We start from the raw sequence: 13,212 nt of genomic DNA on the forward strand, positions 1-13,212 counted from the left end.
ACAGCCAGTAGACGCCATGTTTATATTGGTGAAGGTGAAGCATTGTAGTTGATTATAATGTGTAATTGAAGTTGTCTGTTGGTGGTAAGCATTCTCTTAGGGGGAAAGGTGTTACAATATTTGGTTTTTCCATTTATGTTTTGAGGTGGACACCAAGGAACTTGAAACTCTCGACTCGCTCCACTACAGCCCCGTTGATGTTAATGGAGGCCTGTTTGGCCCTCCTTTTCCTGTAGTCCACGATCATCTCCTCTGTCCTGCACCACACTGCCAGGTCTCTGACCTCCTCCCTATAGGCTGTCAGGGAAAGGTTTAAAATGTCAGTGAAAACACTTGCCAGTTGGTCTGCGCATGCTCTGGGTACACGCCCTGATAATCCGTCTGTCCCCGCGGCGTGGTGAATGTTGACCTGTTTAAAGGTCTTGCTCACATCGGCTACGGAGAGTGTGATCACACAGTCGTCCGGAACAGCTGGGGCTCTCAATCGTGCTTCAGAGTTGCTTGCCTCAAAGCGAGCATAAAAGGCATTTAGCTCGCCTGGCAGCTCGTCTCCACATTTTCTTCACGTGAATGACGGGGATTTGGGCCTGGTCTGCTGAAAGCAGTATATACTTCGCGTCAGAATCGTTAAAGAAAAAATATTTGTCGTGTTCGAGGTGACTAATCGTTGTTCTGATGTCCAGAAGCTCTACCATGCTAATGGGTTCCCACTAGATAACACAATCACACGCTGCATGAGGTGTGGCCAACATTAACAAGCTTGAGCAAGATACCAAGCTAGCATACAAACTCGGTAGCACAGAGTAGATCCTCCAGATGACGTTGAGAAATAGTGCATTAGTAGTTTAGAAGATATCCGGAAATAAGTTAAGAAATATGTAATAAAGCAAAAACATAACTGTTTGTACTTATAGGTAACCAGATCGTGAATACAACTCAGTTACTAAGTTTTTAACAACACTTTGTTGTTACACTGGTGAGTAAAAACTCATGCTTCCTACCCTTTAACTTTCAGTCAAATAATTTAAATATACATTTTACTCAACTGCGTTACCCACTCCAGTCAGCAGATGGCGATGTGCGATTTTAAGGCGATGCTGCTAGTGTGACGTATAATCTAGTGGACGGAACGCTTCTTTCAACAGCAGCAACAGTTAGTCAGCCACCTCGGTAGGTTGCTAGACAATAGCCGAACCAATAAAGCTCTTTAGACGCTTTAGTGTATATTAGCCACTGTGTTTTAAAACCACTTCTGTCGTCTAGTTTGTTATCCGATTTAATTTCATATTTACGGTTTTGTTGTTATTAGTCAGCTAGCGGGCTGGTTAAGTTAGCATTAGCCTAGCTAGCTAACATTCCCGACCATGAGCTCACTAAGCTACTCTCCTCCTGCTAAAGAAGAGGAGGTCTGCTGGATGGAGAAAGAGGGTCTGTGGCTAAACGTTGTCGTGAAAGAGGAAGAGGAGGATGTCACAATACAAAAACAAGTAGAGGGTGAGGCTGTTACAGTGAAAGAAGAAGAGAAAGACGTTACAGTTAAAGAAGAGGAATACTCATTCAGAGTGAAAGAGGAGGAGGCGTGTTTTGGAGAGGAGGAGGGGGAGATGACTGTCACATTTAAAGAAGAGGAGGATGAAGAGGAGGAAACTGGAGATCTGGGCTCGGTTTCCCAAAGGCATGTTAAAGCATCCAATGGTTCTAACGATGAACGGGCCCTGATTAACACTAGTAAGTACTGTCTTAAAAACAGAGGCATATAAACTCTGCAGTTGTTGATGTGTGGTGATAAAGGGGAAATATGCAATAGCTACATCCATATTTAGACTTTTTAAATGTGTTTATTTATAGCCATTGATTCTTGAAGAATATAACACATGCCTCATGAGCTTAGTTCAACTGTTGTACCCCATCAGATCCCCAAATAATATTTATTTACTCCAATGTTCAGAAACAATATAAATCAACACTGTATAGCCTCAACATGGTTAAAACTATAATGTTTATCATGGATAGTCAGTCCTTGCATCCATAGGTCTGTCTATGAATTTGAGAGTAGTTACATTTCTCCAGCCCCATCCATCATCTTTTTACCCAAACAGTGGTGGAATTACAGCTTTGTTATTGTTTGAACTGCAGGTTGGTTGGTTGATTGTGTGGCTTTTTTAAAGGGGCAACCCAGTATTTAAACAGCAACAAAATGTCAGCCCTGAAGACTTGGTTTGGTAAACAGCTGAGGGATGGGGGACGGAGAAATGTAACCACTCTCACACTCATAGAGAAAATTATTGTAGCAACCGTAACCCAAAACCTAGCGACCTCGTCAAGAAGTTCAGACATCTTGGCATAACAGTTATAAGGTGTTGGCTTGACAGTCGCTGGACCTGAGTCCAGCTCAGGGCTACCTCCTGAATTGACTACACTATGAATACAAGGACTAGCCATCCATAAGGTCGAAATGATAGTTTTAACCAGATTTCAAGGCTATACAGTGCTTGTTTCTCAAACAGTGGCGTTATACGAGCATATGTTTTGGTTTCTGGTGGGTTAATACAATTGAAACATTTGAAGCGTTTATATGTTATATTCTTCAAGGATCAATGGTTATACAGTAAATGGGTCTTTCTATAACTGCCAGTGTAGATTTCCTGTGGGGGTCAAATTGTTAGAGCTGTTGATAAGTCATTAGCTGTGTTTGAATACTCATACTAACTGTACTATTTGTGACGTGATTTGAGTATATAGTATGCTTATTGGTCATAGTATGATGTAGTTAGTATGCCAAAGTTCCCGGATGACGTATACACGCAGTACTTTAGGGCCCATAATGCAATTCTTCCGGAAATGGGCGTGGCTTCACATTGTTTTAAGATTTGAAGAAAATTGAGGAAAATATGCAGCCGAAGTCCAACAAGAGCCGATACAAATTCATTGCTTTAACTGATTATGACAAATGTTGAGCAATGTAATAAAGTAATGACTTTTCAAATAAGTTACCTTACACGTTATTTTGGCTGACAATTTGTTAGCATGTTATTACTGGTATGTTAACTAGCTACCTAACGTTAGTTGGCTACTTATACATCAAACTTGCCAGTATATGAACTATATTCTATCTAACTAACTACCGAACGTTTATTGACTTGATTATTCCCGTCATTCTTAGCTAAATGGTATAGTCGTTTTGCGTTATCAATGGACATTCGGGTGCTTTCATAAATTCGCTCTGGCTATCTACTCCGATTTCAGAGCACTCTCGTCTGAGTGTACCAGAGTGCAGAATAATGAATTTACTAGCGCTCAACACCCGTTGAATATGTCCAGGTGTCAATAAATGTAGGCAAAAAGGAGCAAAGAAATGTTTTCCAGCAGTACAGTTAGTCACCAACGCTCTGGATAACATGAAAACTGCCTAACCAGCTCTGCTAGGTCAGAGTGGTCTCATTTGTGGCTGGAAGTAGCTAGTAAGCTAAGGTCAGAACAGTCAAATCAACCCAACTCCTCAGCCAGAGCGTCCAGTGGCTCCGAGAGCGAAACGGTCTGAATTTATGAAGCACTCTGGTACTCAAGATTGAATTTAAAAACACACCCGAAGTCGTAAAATGTCTAACTAGTAATGTGTTATGCTAACTAGCTAGCAAGAGGTTGCATAGCAACAGTATAATCTTCCGGTAGACAGGAGAAGAGCGCTCAACTGAAAGGATACGGTTCGGTTACAATTTACTACAATCAACTAATAGTATGTAGTATATACTCATTAAGTATGTAGTTACAGTATACTACAATTAACTAATAGTACATAGTATATACTCATTAAGTATGTAGTTACAGTATACTACAATTAACTAATAGTATGTAGTATATACTCATTAAGTATGTAGTTACAGTATAATACAATTAACTAATAGTATGTAGTATACAGTATACTAAAATGAACTAATAGTATGTAGCATATACTCATTGAGTGTGTAGTTACAGTATACTACAATTAACTAATATTATGTAGTTACAGTATACTAAAATTAACTAATAGTATGTACTCATTAAGTATGTAGTATACAGTATGTTAGTATGGGTATTCAAACACAGATATTCGCCTTTTTTCAATGCCATTACATTAAAGGCGAAACATACCTACATTCCATAACATTTATAAATTGTTTGAAACCTTTGTTTTAAACCCTTCTCAAAGTTGGTGCCTTGCCGGATTTGTATATATATTCTTTAAATAAAACACTACTTGACGTTCCTTGTATTTATGGCAGTGTAGTTCCCTTAAAACCTGTTAGGGACAGACGTTCCGCTAGCGGAACGCCTCACCAATATCCAATGGTAGAGCGTGGCGCGAAATACAAATACCTCAAAAATGCTATAACTTCAATTTCTCAAACATATGACTATTTTACACCATTTTAAAGACAAGACTCTCCTTAATCTAACCACATTGTCCGATTTCAAAAAGGCTTTACAGCGAAAGCAAAACATTAGATTATGTCAGGAGAGTACCCTGCCAAAAATAATCACACTGCCATTTTCAAAGCAAGCATATATGTCACAAAAACCAAAACCACAGCTAAATGCAGCACTAACCTTTGATGATCTTCATCAGATGACACTCCTAGGATATTATGTTATACAATACATGCATGTTTTGTTCAATCAAGTTCATATTTATATCAAAAACCAGCTTTTTACATTAGCATGTGATGTTCAGAACTAGCATACCCACCGCAAACCTCCGGTGAATTTACTAAATTTACTACATACTACTCACGATAAAAGTTCACAAAAAACATAATTATTTTAAGAATTATAGATACAGAACTCCTTTATGCAATCGCGGTGTCAGATTTTAAAATAGCTTTTCGGTGAAAGCACATTTTGCAATATTCTGAGTACATAGCCCGGCCATCATGGCTAGCTAATTTGACACCCACCAAGTTTGGCCCTCACCAAACTCAGATTTACTATAAGAAAAATTGGATTACCTTTGCTGTTCTTCGTCAGAATGCACTCCCAGGACTTCAACAACAAATGTTGTTTTGGTTCCAAATAATCCATAGTTATATTGAAATACCTCTGTTTTGTTCGTGCGTTCAAGTCACTATCCGAAGGGTGACGCGCGAGCGCATTTCGTGACAAAAAAATTCAAAATATTCCATTACCGTACTTCGAAGCATGTCAAACGCTGTTTAAAATCAATTTTTATGCTATTTTTCTCGTAAAATAGCAATAATATTCCAACCGGGCGACGTTGTATTCATTCAAAGACTGAAAGAAAAACATGGTGTCGTCTCGTGGACGCGCATCTCCATTGTCATTGTTCCCTGCCTGACCACTCACAAAAACTCCTGCTGTTTTTTGCCCAGAGACTGCAGAGACGTTATTCCACTTTCTGGCGCCTTCTGAGAGCCAATGGAAGCCTTAGAAAATGTCACGTTACAGCAGAGATGCTGTATTTTCGATAGAGGCCACAGAAGGAGAACAAATTGTCAGACAGGGCACTTCCTGTATGGAATCTTCTCAGGTTTTGGCCTGCCATATGAGTTCTGTTATACTCACAGACACCATTCAAACAGTTTTCGAAACTTTAGAGTGTTTTCTATCCAAATCTACTAATTATATGCATATTCTAGTTTCTGGGCAGGAGTAGTAACCAGATTAAATCGGGTACGTTTTTTTATCCGGCCGTGAAAATACGGCCCCCTATCCCAAACAGGTTGGTCAGTCAACTTTGGTACAAGTTGCGACTTCGGTTGACTTCGGTTGAAGGATTTAAAATCACACCTGAAAAGGCTAATGAAATCCGCGTCTGGCTGGAAGTCCCGCCTTCCACAGGTGATGAGCGTTAGGCTCGGATTCATTCCTTCAATTATTCTGCTCTTCACCTCGGTGTGAACAGGAAAAATTCATGCTACTAAAACAAACAATTGGAACACGAGACTGTTTTACGTTGCGCCAACTAAACTGACCCTGGCTATAGCAATGAGTAAGATGGCTAAAAATGAGACCTAGACAATGAAAGTTCAGACTGAGGTAAAGTTGGGTTTATATTCACACATTCAGATATTCAACAGACATTGGCCAAAAGCCATTTAAAATTGTAAAAATCAATAACTAATTCATTGATTGTCACAAAAACATCAAACTAGGTATGATTTATTCTATAAATGTCTAGCATACTTTTACATTTGCTGTGAATAAAAAATCCAGTTTTGATTTGATAGAAATGCATAAAATCTATAAAAGAGAGTTCATTTTTAGATTTTTGTACCCCTTCTCCTGTCAAATTGTTTTTTGCAAATTCTTTTGATTCAAGAATGAGACTCTCCTTTAGAGTCTATGTTATTAGGTCTATGTTGTTGTTAGGTGAAGTTATGGGTCCTACAGTAGGTCTATGTTGTTGTTAGGTGAAGTTATGGTTCCTACAGTAGGCGTGTGTTACTGTTAGAGTCTATGTTATTAGGTCTATGTTGTTGTTAGGTGAAGTTATGGGTCCTACAGTAGGTCTATGTTGTTGTTATGTGAAGTTATGGGTCCTACAGTAGGCGTGTGTTACTGTTAGAGTCTATGTTATTAGGTCTATGTTGTTGTTAGGTGAAGTTATGGGTCCTACAGTAGGTCTATGTTGTTGTTAGGTGAAGTTATGGGTCCTACAGTAGGCGTGTGTTACTGTTAGGATCTTCCAGTAGTTATTGATGTTACTACTAATGTGAAAACAAGACAAAATATGACTATTGTTGCTCACTTGACTGTATTAAGACAATTGTCATAATTTAACAGACGTCAATTGTTGTACAACTTCATGGGTACACTCTGGGCATCACCTTTAACTCAAATAAACAGTGGATTTCTGCTGTTGTGGGACTTTAACCATCTGTTTAACTTTGTCGTTCACACAGGAGAGAGATGTGACTATCCTGGGTCCTCTGGGGAGTCTCAACAACATCATGATGCTAAAGAGTCAGAGAAGAGTCTCTCCAGATCAGAACACCTCAAGAAACACCAGCAGAGACCCACATTGAATAATCCTTACTGCTGCTCTGACTGTGAGAAGAACTGCAAATCTAAATCAGAACTTGAAATACACCGGCGAATCCACACAGGAGAAAAGCCGTACCAATGCTCTCATTGTGGAATGAGTTTCTCTAGAGCATATTAATTGAAAACACACCTGCTAATTCACACAGGAGAGAAATCTTATAGCTGTACTCAATGTGGGAAGACTTTTACTACATCTTCCATTCTGACTTAACAGAAAACACACACAACAGAGAAACCTTATAGCTGTGATCAATGTGGGAAGAGTTATGTTACATCTAGCTATCTGACTTTACACCAGAGAACACACACAGGAGATAAACCATGTAGCTGTACTCAATGTGGGAAGAGATTTACTCGGTCAAGCTCCTTGGTAATGCACCAGAGAATACACACAGGAGAGAAACCATAATCAATGTGGGAAGAGTTTTACTCAGCCAAATGGACTGATATTACAACAGCGGACACATTTTTTACATTTACATTTTAGTCATTTAGCAGACGCTCTTATCCAGAGCGACTTACAGTAGTGAATGCATACATTTCATACATTTCATTTCATGCATGAGGAGTGACACACACAGGAGAGAAATCGTATAGTTGTACTCAATGTGGGAAGAGTTTTATTCAGGCAAGCTGCCTGAAAGTACACCTGAGAACGCACACAGGAGAGAAATATTAACACTGCTCTGACTGCGAAAAGAGGTTTGTTAGCTTAAGTGATTTAAAATTGCACCAGAGAATACACACAGGAGAGAACCCTTATAGCTGTGATCAATGTGACAAGAGATACTTTGATAAAAGATCTCTGATCAAACATCAGAAAATACATAGATGGAGGATTTGCTTTAATGTCACAATGTAGAATGTTTTAACATTGTAGTAGGAGTATTTTAATGATGTCACAATGTAGAAGCCTAAACGTTTGCCCCCTGTTCTATTGATTTCAACATGATATGGATATTAGCCTCAGGTGGAAAATCCAGGCTCTGAAATGGAAGAGTACTATTTATGTGATTTAACAAAAAGTGACTAACAAAAAAAGAGTTGTGTTACACTTTCCGCGTTGGCAACCCACTTGAATCAAAATGCAACACTTCAAAATGTAGCGATCTGTTTTCTACAAAGGTTCCTCTAACCAGTGATATACACATTATTCCCAGATTCCGTGTGGTTTTTGAGCTGTTAGTTTTAAAAGGATATGAAACCTCATCTCCCCACTCTCACACAACATGATATCGATGAGTGATGACAAGTAAGTGTTGTGTTCCTTTGTTTAGAGACCCCTAAATTTAAATGCATCACTCCAAATGTAGCTGACTGTCTTCTGCAGGTTGTCCTCTGACCAGTGAGGTAAAAGATAGCTCCCATTTCCATGTGTTTTTTTTGTTGTGTTAGTTTCAACCTGATTTAACCCCCTAATCGATATCAGGGATTTATCGCTACTTGTCAAAACAACAGCGTTTTTGGTGCTTGTGCAGTTAATAAGGTGCTTGATTTAAAAAAAAATCCAAGTAATATGATTATTTTGGCAGATGTTTGTTTATATAGTACATTTTATGTTTAGGTTTTCAATTTATCACAAAATGTTTCTGCATTTGGACTATTGATTTGGACACGTTTAAACTGTGACATCGGGGATATCCCACCTAGCAAAATGTTGTTGAAAATAAGACTCTGCCCAATGTCCAATATAAGTTTGGTTTTAGTTGAAAGTGAAACTTGAAAAGAAAACAATTTAATTTCAACGTACTTGCAGCCTATACACATGGACGCAGTATATTAAATTGAGTCTATAATCAGTTTTAGGGATAGGAGTCCCGGTAGTCATGGTAATAACGGCTCCGCTAGCAGGACAACTTCCTGTTGAAATAAATAATCAGAAATATTATGGATTTTAATCATTTATGTGTCTTATACAAGTGTCTTATATCGGCTGAAAGCTGAAATTCTTGTTAATCTAACCGCACTGTCCGATTTACAGTAGCTATTACAGCAAAACGATGCAATGCGATTGTTTGAGGACGACGCCCCACATCAAAATATTTTTCCACCGACACAGGTTTCATACATTCACAATTAACGATTAAATATTCATTTACTTTTTGAAAATCTTCCTCTGATTTGTCATCCAAAGGGTCCCAGCTATAACATGTAGTGTCGTTTTATTAGATAAAATCCTTCTTTATATCCCAAAAAGTACATTTGGTTTTGATATTTCATGTTTTCAATTCATGTAACATTTAGTAATAATTATTTATGCTACCAACTGACAATTTTTATGGTACAATTATATTGACATTGTTGCCCTGCTTTTAGAATATCAGGGTTCATTCTCAGATGTGCCAACCCAAATGTACTAGAGCATGACATTGGGACTGGGCCCCGATCCAACAACATGCCTATCGAGTGAACCCTGAAAAGAGAGAGAAGCTCCTCTGTGAGGTGGAAAGTTACTACGGAGTTGGTTGCTGATTGTCTCAAGGGTGGGCAGTCAACAAGTTTTGCATTTAGCCAGTGGATCACAATTTATTTTGACCTAACGTTTTTCTGTATTGGAGATTAGTTTTGTTTTGTTTGGGCTCGTTCCAATGGGATGAGAGTTGTAGAAGCTAGTGAGTTTTAGGAAGACGAGAGTTCTAGAAGCTAGTGGGGGAAAAAATATAGGATATATTTGTTGTCTTAAGTTAGGGATAGGGTCTATTTTTCTAAATTTTTCTCCACCTGACTGATGTGCCCAAAGTAAACTGCCTGTTACTCAGGCCCAGCCAGGATATGCATATAACTGGTAGCATTGGATAGGTAACTCTTTGAAGTTGGTAGAAATGTTAAAATAATGTATGAGACTATAACACAATTGATATAGCAGGCGAAAGTCCAAAGAAAAACCAACCAGAATTATTGGGAGCTCCTAGAATTATTTGGGAGCTCCTAGGCTCTTATAATGGAAAGCTATGGGTTCTATGTATCTATGTAATTCCAGCTCCCAGATTGCAATTCCTATGGCTCCACTAGATGTCAACAGTTTTTGTTCATTGTTTCAGGTTTGTTTCTTCAAAAGCTAGCAAGAATTTGAAGTTTTTGTACAAAGAGTCCCGGTACAATATCAGTCTGTTGGCGCGCAATGAAGAGGACACGCGCTTGCTAATTTTACTTTTCTATACTTCCTTCCGTATGAAATATTATAGTTTATTTACATTTTAGGATACCTGAGGATTAAATAGAAACATAGTTTGACTTGTTTGAACTAAGTTAGCGGTAGCTTTTTGGACTCCTTGGTCTACATGTTGAATGAGTGGTTACTGAAATCGATGGCGCCAACTAAACTGACTTTTTGGGATATAAAGAAGGATTTTATTTAACAAAACGACCATTCATGTTGTAGCTGGCACCCTTGGGATTGCAAACAGAGGAAGATTGTCAAAAGTAAGTGGATATTTAATCGCTATATGTGATTTTTATGAAGCCTGTGCTGGTTGAAAAATAGGTTGTGGGGCGCCGTCCTCAAACAATCGCATGGTTTCGCTGTAAAGCCTATTGTAAATCAATGCAGTTAGATTAACACATTACTTTTGGATTATAATTGTAAGGCTCGCTTGAATCTCCTGCTTAATATGTTTGTGTTATTGTAATAGCTAGTGTAAATCGGCCAATGCAGTTAGATTAACAATAATTTAAGCTTTTAAACGATATAAGATACTTGTATGTTCATAAATGTTTAATATTACGATTATTTATTTGAATTGCGCGCCCTCCAATTTCACCGGATGTTGTCGACTGGTGTCCCGCTAGCGGGACGCCTAGCCTTATTAAGGGGGAAGGCGTTACAAGCTTTGGTTTTTCCATTTATGTTTTCTTGATGGGGAACGTAACAACAAACTGTAGTAAAACAAGATTATATTTTGGGTTGGATGTTGCATCCAGTTGTTCATATTTTAATCAATGGATTTTCCTTAGAATGTTCATTAGTCTTTCAGTTGTTAGTCTTCTGTTTTTTATCCTCTTATGTTTGTTGTGGTAAATATTTGTTTATTTTCATTGTTTATTTGTTTTTTCCTGTGAAGCCATTGTGTTGCATCCATGTCTGAAATGTGCTGTATAAATAAAGCTTGATTTGATTTGAACATATTGTAAAACAAATGAACCCAATGACTGACCAATCAAGACTCTTGTCAAACCAATGAACAAATATGTGCAAAAGCAACACATATCTTTGTCCATCTTAGTATGAAAAACAGTATAAATTCAGTATATCTTCCACTGTGGTATCTAAGTTTAGTATCACTTTTCAACCAACCCAGTGCATTTGTTGAAGATGAAAAATGTTGAAATCAACAATATGTTTAAGGATTCAACTACAGAAAACTGAAACAAACAAATGGATCAAACAGATCAATCCCACTTTTCCAGCCTGCTGAAGGCGTGGTGGCGTGGTAAACACCACCCCCGGCTCTACCAGGGGCTTGAGGTGGTCTCTCACAGCTCTGCTTATGTCATGTTCTTTTGCCTTCCTGTTCCATTTCTTGACTGCCCCTGCAACACCGAAAGAAACATATTTAGTCATATTATATAACACACTCAGAGTAATGGATATGGAGCATCTATGGCCTCAGTTTTGTATTTGTATTTATTATGGATCCCCATTAGTTCCTGTCAAGCCATCAGTTACTCTTCCTGGGGTTAATTATGGATCCCCATTAGTTCCTGTCAAGGCAGCAGCTACTCTTTCTGCGGTTTATTATGGATCCCCATTAGTTCCTGTCAAAGCAGCAGCTACTCTTCCTGGGGTTTATTATGGATCCCCATTAGTTCCTGTCAAGGCAGCAGCTACTCTTCCTGGGGGTTATTATGGATCCCCATTCATAATAACACGATAAAATACACACTATATTTACATACACATGGATGTTGGGGCCTGAGGGCACACAGTGTGTTGTGAAATCTGTGAATGTATTGTAATGTTTTTAAAATTGCATAAACTGCCTTAATTTTGCTGGACCCCAGGAAGAGTAGCTAATATAGTGTGTATTTTATCGTGTGTGTGTGTGTATGCATGTCTGTGCCAATGTTTGTGTTGCTTCACAGTCCCCGCTGTTCCAAAAGGTGTTTTTTTTATCTGTTTTTTTTTTATCTAATTTTGCTGCTTGCATCAGTTACTTGATGTGGAATAGAGTTCCACATGTAGTCGTGGCTCTATGTAGAACTGTGTGCCTCCCATAGTCTGTTCTGGACATGGGGACTGAAAGGACCTCTTGTGACAGGTCTCAGTTACACCTGGCACCTGAATGTCACTTCTGTCATCTGATCACTCCAAGTTGCATTGCCAAAGCCAAGGTGGAAAAGGTTACAAAACTCCCGTAGTCACAGAGAATGTGCTGAAAAGTAGTGATGGGGGAAAAAAACTTCCAGAAGCATTGAGGCTTTCCAGCCAATTGTGTCAAAATAGGTTCATTACTCAAGGCTATGAGCAAAACATAATTTAGAACAGCCACATTTTAATAGATGACGTCCAACACGCCCTAACGTGCACAGCGTAGTCTTTATGTAATCTACTAAACCACCGGCCGTGTTCGAGAGCATCAAATCCATGCTGCATTGTGGGTAAATGGTGTAAATGGTGACTGGCTGACTGATTTATAAATAATAATGAGTAGCTATTTATGATGCAAGGTGATTTATAGATCAGTCAGTCGGCAGTCGCCTGCACTGTCGGCGCAATGTCGAACAAGCCCAATACCAAACCAATCAAATCAAATGTTATTTGTCACATTCGCTGAATACAACAGGTGTAGACCTTAAAATGAAATGCTGACTTACAAGCCCTTAACCAACCATGCAGTTCAACCATGCAGTTTCGTGTATATTAGCCACTGTGTTTTAAACCTACTTCTGTCGTCTAGTTAGTTATCCGATTTCATTTCATATTTACGTTTTTGTTGTTATTAGTCAGCTTGCGGGCTGGTTAAGTTAGCATTAGCCTAGCTAGCTAACATCTCCGACCATGAGCTCACTAAACTACTCTCCTCCTGTTAAAGAAGAGGAGGTATGCTGGACGGAGAAAGAGGGTCTGTGGCTGAACGTTGTCGTGAAAGAGGAGGATGTCACAATACAAAAACAAGTAAAGGGTGAGGCTGTTACAGTGAAAGAAGAAGAGAAAGACGTTTCAGTTAAACA

General features: G+C 38.7%; 1 protein-coding gene across 1 annotated transcript; it reads left to right on the forward strand.

Annotated features, from left to right (window-relative positions):
* The first annotated feature begins 1,137 nt into the window (after positions 1 to 1,137).
* LOC145862409 (uncharacterized) lies at positions 1,138 to 11,162 on the forward strand. Its single transcript, XM_082966415.1, has 2 exons — positions 1,138 to 1,728; positions 6,900 to 11,162. The coding sequence occupies exons 1-2, from the start codon at positions 1,365 to 1,367 to the stop codon at positions 7,157 to 7,159; spliced, it is 624 nt and encodes a 207-aa protein (XP_082822541.1). The 5' UTR covers positions 1,138 to 1,364; the 3' UTR covers positions 7,160 to 11,162.
* The last annotated feature ends 2,050 nt before the right edge of the window (positions 11,163 to 13,212 follow it).

Source organism: Salmo salar, chromosome 02, assembly GCF_965601325.2.
Source record: "Salmo salar chromosome 02, fSalSal1, whole genome shotgun sequence".
In the NCBI taxonomy this organism is placed as follows: domain Eukaryota; kingdom Metazoa; phylum Chordata; class Actinopteri; order Salmoniformes; family Salmonidae; genus Salmo; species Salmo salar.